This window comes from Silene latifolia, chromosome 11 (genome assembly GCF_048544455.1).
Source record: "Silene latifolia isolate original U9 population chromosome 11, ASM4854445v1, whole genome shotgun sequence".
Classification (NCBI taxonomy): domain Eukaryota; kingdom Viridiplantae; phylum Streptophyta; class Magnoliopsida; order Caryophyllales; family Caryophyllaceae; genus Silene; species Silene latifolia.
The window spans coordinates 166170196-166181823 of NC_133536.1; the positions used below are offsets into that span (position 1 = coordinate 166170196).

General features: G+C 41.2%; 1 protein-coding gene across 1 annotated transcript; it reads right to left on the minus strand.

Moving 5' to 3' along the window:
* Positions 1 to 1421: 1421 nt before the first annotated feature.
* LOC141614309 (uncharacterized) lies at positions 1422 to 9121 on the minus strand. The gene is made up of 8 exons (XM_074433066.1): positions 8303 to 9121; positions 5258 to 5374; positions 4892 to 4984; positions 4727 to 4796; positions 4016 to 4684; positions 3830 to 3946; positions 2044 to 2075; positions 1422 to 1490 (listed from the first exon to the last, which is right to left on the minus strand). The coding sequence occupies exons 1-8, from the start codon at positions 9119 to 9121 to the stop codon at positions 1422 to 1424; spliced, it is 1986 nt and encodes a 661-aa protein (XP_074289167.1).
* Positions 9122 to 11628: the final 2507 nt, after the last annotated feature.

Sequence of the window (11628 nt, forward strand, 5' to 3'; positions counted from 1 at the left end):
ATCCCCGAATGGATCACCGCAGATACCACAAAACAACACGGGGTCAGTACTAAATAATCAAAAGTAGAACAAAGAAACAATGTAACCAGCTGATCATCCTCCAAACCCAGTCTCCCGATCTCACACAGTAACCGACTACCGACCGAAGTGTGTAGCCCTGCCAGATTACCCATCGCAACAGGTAATCCTCGCCGCCAGTGGGTGACCGCAGCCGATCCCACCTAGTCCAGCTCATCAACGAGCGACTAACAATCCATGTCACTTAATGTGCACATACCCTCCCGTGGCGGGTTCTACGGAGGGCGAACTAGGGTGTAAAGCCACGCCCGCAAATGACTCCACCACAACCACAACACACACAGCATCACAGCTGTCAAAATATCTCCACACCAACACCGTCAAAACAACGCCCGGACACCGATGATCCGTAGAGAACAATAATTATGAAACAATAACAATCTCAATCAATTAGCAGTACTGAGTAGGGAAACCCTACCTCGTCACAAACCATGAAAGACATCCATATACAGCCAAGCAGGACTCCAATATGCATCCTACAACGATAACCACTTCCTATTACACAACTATCCTCAATAAACTACCCAAAAGAAACACAAGGCAGAGACTTGCCTAACAAAGCGCATCGACGGCGACATAGACGACCACCACACACACCATCCTTCCTAAGCGAATCCCGTCCTTCTCATGGTGGACTTTTAGGCTATATGTATGAGAGTGTGTAGATATGGGGTGATATGAGAGGGAGGTAGGCTAGGGTTAGAGAAAGAGGAACTGTCGAAGGAATGGAAAATGAAATGAATCTCGCGAACTTGCGTTTTATATTAACGCGTCGACAGCAGCCATACTCGGTCGAGTATTGGAGTACTCGGCCGAGTAGGCTCTACTCGGTCGAGTATAGGTAATACTCGGCCGAGTAGCCTCTGCTAGGTCGAGTAAGCAATCCTATAAAGCTCATGTTATAAGCATGATCCCTCACCCATTCATCCCTACTGTCTGTCTTGGTCAACAGGGTCGGTCAACGGAGTCCTTGAATATCCTGGGTATTACAATCTTCCCCCCTTAAAAGAACTTCGTCCCCGAAGTTCAGCCCACAGGCCACTCACCTCAGGGTTACGCACTGTGACACCATCCACCTACATAAAGGCGTACGAACTCAAACCATCCTGACACTACCGCCACACCACATTACTCAAACAAAAATCATCCATCACAACTATTCTTCCGAGTATTACCGACCATCTACTATCACACACCAAACTTACAGGAATTAATGAATTCATATGCACCCTCTTGTTAAAAGCAACACAACGACTAGCAACAATACACAAGTACCAAGCAATACCCAACCACAACAGTACACGTCACAAAAGTACACGTCCCGCACACCCATACAGAGTGGTTCAACGCACATTCATATCACTTGACCGTAATATAGATACAACTTCAAGGAAACGTGTATCTATAATAACCTGTAATATGAATGTAATTCTGAATACTAACATACATACATGAATACTAACATACATACATACATGAATGTAATTCCGAATGCTAACATACATACATACATGTGACTTCAAGTATTATAGGCATAATTAAACATTTGTTTCCGCGACATTATTCTTCCCCTCTTAAAGGAACTTCGTCCCCAAAGTTCAACGCTAATCACTTCCCACACCCACAATTAACACATACATCCTAACCACGACATTACTCACAGACCGTAATGACTTAAACTCATGCTATAAAACTTAACCTACGACATTACTCATTTGTGACCCATAGCAACATAATAATATGGCAATCAAGTATTCAATATATATCTAAAGATGATGTTATCGAATGATAGCAGCTTTATTCTTTAAATTGTCATTTTAGTCATATACCGACCGCTAGTTTCACTCATCCAGTTGGACTTGCTATAATTGTAACCAAACATATACATGTATAAGACTGGTGACAGCTACAACATCGTCTGGGTATTGTGTTACATTTCCATATTATTAAATACTCATGCATCACCTTGAACAATTTAAGTTCCTTGATGTCAACCACTGCCATATGACTAAACATTCATAAATTTATGTGTTATCCAAGCAATTGCATACCTGTGACGTGATCATAGTCCATCTTTTGGACAATTGATTACACTAAGCTACACTATGAAGCACCCACACACTCTGTCATACAAATGTTCACATAAACCTTACCATTCATAATTATCAAACATCTAATGTCCCTGTAACAGTAATACTCGGCCGAGTATGAGTGTCTACTCGGTCGAGTAAGCTCTACTCGGTCGAGTATAATTGGATACTCGACAAAGTAGCCTCTACTAGGTCGAGTAAGCAATCCTATAAAGCTCATGTTATAAGCCTGATCCCTCACTCATTCATCCCTACTGTCTGTCTTGGTCAACAGGGTCGGTCAACGGAGTCCTTGAATATCCTGGGTATTACTTTGTAACACACCCGTATACCGGAATGCCTTACCAAGGACCATCCCCGTGTCTGAGGGTGTCACCATCTCGGTTTCCCGAGGAAGTAGATCAAATAGGACAATAAAAGAACATTTATAATGCATTAATGTGTCTTATACAACATAACTGTATACATCCTTCTATAAAGATAAGAACTACTACACTCGTATTACAACACTTCTAGACCAATAGCATGATGACTCGATCCCTCCAATCCTAGCAGCCACAAGTAACAGTACCTGCTAAGCCAATTGCTCACTATCCCCGAATGGATCACCGCAGATACCACAAAACAACACGGGGTCAGTACTGAATAATCAAAAGTAGAACAAAGAAACAATGTAACCAGCTGATCATCCTCCAAACCCAGTCTCCCGATCTCACACAGTAACCGACTACATACCGAAATGTGTAGCCCTGCCAGATTACCCATCGCAATAGGTAATCCTCGCCGTCAGTGGGTGACCACAGCCGACCCCACCTAGTCCAGCTCATCAATGAGCGACTAACAATCCTTGTCCCTTAATGTGCACATCCCCTCCCGTGGCGGGTTCCACGGAGGGAGAACTAGGGTGTGAAGCCACTCCTGCAAGTGACTCCACCACAACCACAACACACACAGCATCACAGCTTTCACAACATCTCCACACCAACACCGTCACAACAACGCCCGGACACCGATGATCAGCAGAGAACAATACTTATGAAACAATAACAATCTCAATCAATTAGCAGTACTGAGTAGGGAAACCCTACCTCGTCACAAACCATGAAAGACATCCATATACAGCCAAGCAGGACTCCAATATGCATCCTACAACGATAACCACTTCCTATTACACAACTATCCTCAATAAACTACCCAAAAGAAACATAAGGCAGAGACTTGCCTAACAAAGCACATCGACGACGACATAGACGACCACCACACACGCCATCCTTCCTAAGCGAATCCCGTCCTTCCCATGGTGGAGGTTTAGGCTATATGTATGAGAGTGTGTAGAGATGGGGTGATAGGAGAGGGAGGTAGGCTAGGGTTAGAGAAAGAGGAACTGTCGAAGGAATGAAAAATGAAATGAATCTCGCGAACTTGCGTTTTATATTAACTCATTGACAGCAGCCATACTCGGTCGAGTACTGGAGTATTCGGCCGAGTAGGCTCTACTCGGTCGAGTATAATTGGATACTCGGCCGAGTAGCCTCTGCTTGGTCGAGTAAGCAATTCTATAAAGCTCATGTTATAAGCCTGATACCTCACTCATTCATCCCTATTGTCTGTCTTGGTCAACAGGGTCGGTCAACGGAGTCCTTGAATATCCTGGGTATTACAGTCCCATGTCCCATTACGAATCAAGGCTTCTATTTCGACATTCATAGCATTACACCACCGCTTATCTTTCACTGCTTCGCAATAAGAAGTGGGCTCCGTACAACCGTCAACTGCAGCTATAAAAGAACGATGACGCAAGGAAAAATTATCACAACAAACTACATGTGCTAGAGGATACGGCATACCTGAAGGTGGCGACTGGACGGGCTTGCGTGGGAGACGGCTATATTCTTCAATGTGGTTAATAACACGGGCTGCCCCTGTCACATATTCGTCCTCACTGTATTTAGACCATGGAACGTGTGGTCTCTTACCTTGCCCTAACTCCGTTTCAACGCCAATAGTCTCTCTATGCACTCCATCGTTGGTACCTCCACTAGCACCATTCTCAGCCAACACTTCAGCTTCTGATACTACATCGTTCTCCACCACTTCATCATGTATACTGGGCTCACCAGTCCCAACATCATGAAGGATAAACTCGCCCTCTACAACCTCATCAGAGGGCACGACTGCAGCATCTCGGCCCGTATGATCAGTGGGAGTGACGACCCCATCACGAGAATTAACAATGAACGGAAAAACATATTCATCAAAAACGACATCACGCGATATAAAAAATTTTTTAGACTCCAAACCGTAAACTTCCCATCCCTTCTTACTGAATGGGTACCCTACAAAAATACATCGCCGACTACGCGACGCAAACTTATCCCCATCCTTACGAGTATGTCTAGCATAACACAAACAACCAAACGTACGCAAATTGTCGTAAGGAGGCGATTTGTTAAACAATAACTCATAAGGCGTCTTACCCTCTAGCAACATGGATGGTGTCCGATTAATGAGATAACCTGCAATTAAGGCACATTCTCCTCAAAATTCAACCGGTAAACCTGCTTGAAAAAGTAACGCCCTAGCCACATTAAGAATGTGACGGTGTTTTCTCTCAACCCGTCCATTCTGCTGAGAAGTACCAACACAAGTAGTTTGATGTATTATACCATGTGTGTCGAAATAGCGTTTTAAACATGTGAATTCGGTCCATTATCAGTACGCACCATCTTAACATCGGCATCAAATTGTCGCTTTGCCATAACTATAAAATTTTGTAATAATTGTGAAACTTCGTCCTTTGTTTTAATCAAATAAACCTAGACAGCACGAGAAAAATCATCTACCACGGTCAGAAAATATCGACTACCACAAGAAGATGGGGTTCGATAATCTCCCCATAAATCACAATGAATAAGCTCAAAAATTTATTTAGCTTTATTCTCGCTAACAATAAATTTTTCTCTTGTTTGTTTAGCACGTAAGCAAATATCACAAAGTTCGCTATCTCGCTTATCACACTTATTATTATTAATAAACGGCAAAAAATTCACTACTCTTATCGAAGGGTGTCCTAGTCTACGATGCCAAACCTCCACGTTATCTGAGTCCTTATTAGCAGCATGAGTCCCACGCCTTAACTCCCCTTCCAGAAGATATAGCCTTCCCTTCTGCTCACCCGTGTCAATCGTCTTCTTCGATATGCGGTCCTGTATAACACAAGTATTATTAGTGAATTTAATTTCGCAATCAAGGTGTGGACATGGGCCACGTCTCGGTTTGTGGATTTGGGCCACCTACCGGTCCGTAGTCACGGGCCACCTGCACGCCAAGCCAATCTGTGGACATGCAGCGGTCTTTTGAAAGCCACGCTCGGCGGCGTAAAAATGCTTTCGACCGGATCGTTTTAGATCAGTCGGTTTCGTCTCGATAAGGGTCTCGAAACGATTAGAGATGTTCGGAGTCGCCACCAAGCATTTGTGGGATGCCTGGAACCCGTTCGAATTCCAATTTATACCTCGGTCAAATTGAAGCACAAAGTAGTGTTTGACAAAGGTACTAAAGAAAAGGAAATCGTCCCTCTTTAGCATCCTATCTCTAGAATGACTCTCGTACGCCCTGGATAAGGTCGTCCACTATCCAAAATTTCTGAGTAAGAGGTGAAGGTACGTATTGGGAAGCCCTTTAATCAGACACCCAATCCCGCCCGCGTTTAGCGGCCTCTACTGATCGATTTTGGTTGGTTGAATGCAAAAGTTGATAAAAAGGTTTAAATGCATGAATGCGCATCCAATGATTTAAACCTAACATGTGAGAGATTTCTAAGTCGGTTGATTTAATCCAAGTATTAAGTATAAGATGTCGAGTTGGATTAAAGGTTGATTTGCATGCAAGACGGAAATTAAACATCCATTTACCGTATTAGGTTTAGGGTGCATAACATGATCCATTTGTCTTAGTAAGGCATTTTGCAAATATGGTTTTGGGTAATCAAATAGTCATCTGATCCGTCCTATATCCGGGTTAACCGGAGTCGGGATCGTCCTACACTAATGCTGGAAGGGAACAGGCCCTGTACCAGACGGCTATATGAGGCGCGAGCCAGCCGGCGGTGTAAGGGGCCTCCCTCTGGTTTTGAAAATGAGAAATGGAGAGCCTGTTCAGGAGCGGGTTAGCCCATGGTTTATGTGCCATGTTCTGACCATTTAGAAAACGTTATAAAACGTGTTGAAAATGGGTATTTGAACCCGGTTTGATTTAAAGGGGTCGTTTAGACCGCATTTGTTGATTTGAAGAACTAGACTCGAATAATCATCATTATTTGATAATATTCGGTGTCGGGTTCAATATGACAAACTTGACATGAATAGTTTTGAAAATTATTATGGACTAATTGTTTTAAGTCCATTTGAATGTTATTAGTCGGTACTCATCATCGTACCCGGGTTAAAATCCGGCATGGTATGTAGAACCAAGGATGACTTTGTGTTGGTGACTAATATGTTTGTTTGAAAATGTAAAGAAATGAAATAAAAGGCTTTAAAATACCTTTTAAATGTCATTAACCAAATATTATCACCGAAACACGGAATTAACCGTCATGGTATGAAGAACCAAGGGTGAAAAATGCTTTATGGTTAAAACATGTGAAATAAAATAAAAAGGGTTCGAAAATACTTGAAATGGTGAAAACCGATTACAAATATGAAAAATAGATTAAGGGAAATGACGAGAATAAACACGGTTGATCTCTGGTCTGAATACCCCATTTAGGCGCGAGCTAGTTGGCGACCTAAGGGGCTTCGTTTATTCCATGTTTTGGTTCATGTTATGCATGTTTTAGCATGTTAGAGTCATGAAGCAAATGAAAACATAATAAAAGAGGATTTTTACACCCTCATACTTACATGTTTGGTTATGGCGAGTGATCGACGTAAGTGTAACAACTCGTTTGATCGGAAAAACACGGTTTAAAACCGTTTTGGTAAGTAAAAGAGTGTTTTAAAAGTTTAGTGATGGTGTAGTGGTCGAAGTGGTCGGTCAAGTGATTTAATGCACGATGACGGTACCAAACAATGTGTAAGGCTCGTGTTTACGATCGGTAGGTCGTAAATACGCGTCGGATTGTGACATTAGAAGTCGAGTCGAGAATTTTAAGGGAGAAAAGAGGGGGCGGACACTCGCGTAAGTCTCAAATGGGTGGCATTTGAGGGGTATTTATAGGAGAATGAGTGGTTGTGTGAGTTTTGAGCGACGTGGCCACCTGGGCTGCCCAAAGAGGCGCGAGCCACGTCGCGGGTCTTCGAGGTGTGTTGTCACTTTCATAACAAACGCAATCATGATTTGTTCTATCCTAGGTTTTGTAGTCACATGTTTGGTACTTGACCATTCATGAATACGGGAAAACTTAAGGTAGAAGGTTTGAAATGTTTGTTTTTGGTGGTTGACTCGGTTTGACTCGTTGTTGGAGTCGGGATTTGAATTTTCGAGTCGGTTTTTGGTCCGGTGCCGGTTTTGACTCTAGTTAGTGTCATCGCGACCCCGTCGTCGTGCATTAAACACTCCAGGTATTTTTGAAATGTTTTGAGATGTTTTATTTTCGAAATCGTTTTAAGTTTTCCGACGTAAAGTTGTACACAAACTGTCGATCAAACGCCGCGATTCCAAAACATGTTGTAGTCCGATAATCATCAGGTGTTTGTTGGAGTCTCAGCAGATACTGGGTATCTACACAAGGTCTTTTGACAGCTGATAAAAGGACACAAGATTACAATTGAAATCTGGGACAAATAAAACTTGTTTCAATTGTAAATTTCCATCAAGTAAGACGGTTCCTTCTTTGGTTGCTTTGGAAAATTTTCCATTAGGAAGTGCCACCATACAGGCATCAATATCTTTTACGTCTTGTAGCAAAACAAAACAACATGTCATATGATGCGTTGCACCTGAATCAAGAAACCATAAAACATTATTATCTGTCTTACCATTCATCCGCACTTTCGAAGAAGATGCTTTGGCATGGTTAACGTAAGCGTCCCATTGCTCCTTTGGTACGCTGACAAATTGCTCTTTGCTTTCATTCACTTCTTCGCCAACACGAGATGCCCCTGCGTTATTAGCGGCTGAATTGCCTCTACCTTGACCAGAGTAGTAGCCTCCACGACCACCGCGTCCTCCACGGCCTCCACGAGAAGCATCCGCTCCGTTGCTTCTGCCTCTGTCTCGCCAGCTTTCGGGTAACCGATTATATCAAAACAAGAAGCTCGCACATGTCCATACTTGTCACCATTATCGCAATATGGTCGGGTATCAGCCTCCTTGTCAGTGCTTTCCCGTGACCGTCCATCCGCCATTGTTGGGGAAAGACGAGTAGCAAAACCAACGGGGCCTGCTCTGTTCTCCCCTGTTCTTGCTCCTACACTGTGCTTGCCTCTGCCCTTAACCCCTTGTTCTTGAATCATGGTAGCATAAGCTCGATTGAGTGATGGCAAGGGCTCCTGCAATAACAAATTTGAAGCAACGGTGGAATAAGAATCATCGATTCCCAGAAGGAAGTCGTGTACTTTGCTTTCGTCTCGCCTTTTATCGAGTTGTTTATTCAAACCACACTTACAACCGCCACAGATGCAAGTCGAATTCGGGTCGTACTTGTCAAGGTCATCCCAAAGCTTCTTCAGACGACCAAAATACTCTGTGATCGTCTCTTTTTCGCCTTGCTTGCAAGCCATTATAGAACCCTTCGTCCTGTGCACCTTTGGTCCATTGCCAAGACTGAACCGCTGTTCAATATCGTCCCACAATTGCTTCGCTTCTTCTATATACGAGATGGTTGAACCAAGACCTGGTTCTATTGTGTTGAAAATCCAATTAACTATCATGGCGTTAACCATGTACCAATCTTCAATGTCGTCGGAATTATCAACAAGCTTTTTAATCGTCCCATCAATGAAACCCATCTTTTTCTTGGAACGCAGGGCACCCCGCAACTTAACTGACCATTCATCATAATTATCTCCCTTCAACTCGACAACAATCAACTTATCAAGTATGGACTAAGCTTCTCACCTTTAACCATATTGCTAGGTTCAGAATCGGAACCTTCATGAGTAACGGTGGTATCTACCAGTGATGAATTCTCACCGCCGCCTTGTGTACCGCTCATAAGATGTGAGAACTAACCTTTGCTCTGATACCATGTAGAAATTGTATATGAAAAACTGTATATTGATATATGCATATATGTGTGTTACAACATACCAAGGACATATGTATATATATACATAAGGACATGCTAAAAAACCCTAGACGGAATAAGGAAACTTCCCATAATACAATACAAGTTATGGACTCGGTATTTGACAATATGGACTCGACTCGATATCTTACGATATCTCAACATCTGTAAATTAAGAGCATTATTTATTACACATAATTAGAGAAATAGGAAGAGAAGAAAGTCGGCTTAAGAACACTACAAGTGACATTAGTCGAGAACGGTAGGAATTTAACATGTGAGAGTTTGATATTGCTATATTTTAACCATATACTACCGCGTTTTCAAATCAAATACTCCCTCCTAGCCAATTATTTCTTCCCCTTTTCGAAGTTAGTCGGATTTTCTTCCCTCTTTTTTTTTTTGAAATGTTATATGTGGTCCAATTTAATTGCATGTGGGGTAGTGTATTTTGTGTGTTCCAAAATCAATTTCTTATTTCTTGTGCAAAGTGGAAGGGGAAAAAAATGAGTGACTAGGAGAGAGTATGTCCAAAATGACCTATCTGAAATCACAATTCATATAATTTACATTAAATTATAAAAAAAATTAATTATCCTATCTAATTCATAAATACGTAATTCTCCGTTCTAAAAAAAAAATTACATAATTCTCCAAAACACGCTTTCTTTTGTCAAAGTCACTACTACAAATCCAGGCAACCACAACGGCCCTTTAATAACGCTTATTCACGAAAATCACCATAAGACGTTGTAGAATGGATGGCGCGAAGTTTTACTTAACTTAATTACAACGGTTATGAGTTGTTAACCGTTGTTATTGGTTTTAACAACGGGTCAAACTTGCACAACCGTTGTTAATATAAAAACTAATAACAACAGTTTACTCTGTAATACATTATAACCGTTGTTAATAATTTGGCACAAAATTAGTGAAAAGTAATTACAACGGTTATATTAGAACCCATTGTTAATACTTTTTAACAACCGTTGTCAAAGGAACCGTTGTTAATATATTATCTAATGACAACGGGTTTATGTGTAATAACCGTTGTCAATAATTTCAAGCAAATACCACAATATATACCACACAAACACAGATCAACTACAGCCACAAACACAAACACAAACACACAACCACACTCTTTCTCATCGTCTCTTTCTCATCGTCGCTTTATCATATCCGTCACTGTTGTTGTCATCGTCTCTTTCTTTCTCTAATTATCAGGTATATATCTATCGCTTTATGGTTTTAGGTTTTGTCATCTCCGTCATTATTGTTCTTTCTCTAATTATTTTATTTGCATGTGTTTTTCTCCGTCATTGTTCTTTCTCTAATTATTATTCACTTAGTTTTTCTGCGTTTATTAGTAAAACAAATTAAATAAAATAAAACAAAGAAGATGATGGAGAGGATAGTAAAACAAATCCACATTTAACATACATAAACTTAATTAATTGATATATATACATAAACTTAATGCATGGCTAAAAATACAATTCTTAAATGTTCATATAAGGATGCATTCTCTTCTATGATATTCATCCTCTCCTCCTTTTCTATTTGGAGGTTTCGTTCCGCAGATGCAATATCTTCATATAGCTGCATTATCTGCGGCTCTAACAAGCCATTTTTTTTGCCTCCTTAAGTGCGATCTGAGCTTCCTCAAGGAAGAGCCTGTACTTCCTCTCGATTTCCTGCAAGCGGCGTATGAAACTTTTGTTGTACTCGGTCATAATGCATGTTAAACGAATGGTATCATTCATTATTGAAGGAAGTTAGGAGTTTATTAGGTTTTAAAGATTTAGGGTTTGGAGTTTAGGGTGGAGATAGTGATATAATGGATTGGTTATTGAAATAGTGGAATGAATTTATAATTAGTAATGTGTCGTTTGAGTTGTTTTTTAATTAATATGTTTAGGGTTTGATGCTTAAATTAATACGAATTTTGTTTAGGAAGTGCCATATCCCTGCTTCAAATCTTATAACCTTTCGCATTCCATATATTGTGTCCTTTCATGCAGGGATTTTGGCAGTAATAATGCATGCATCTAGTAATGTTCCGGGTGTAATTCCAGAGCAGTTATTTGTTACCACACGTGGCTTGTAGAATGACGTCTTTGGTTGAATCCTCCTTTCGGCCTCTCCTGAAACAATGAACAAACTGAGGGCTCGGCTTTGGCCGAGCGTACTCACTCCGACGCTCAAGTCAGTGAACTTAAAGAGATA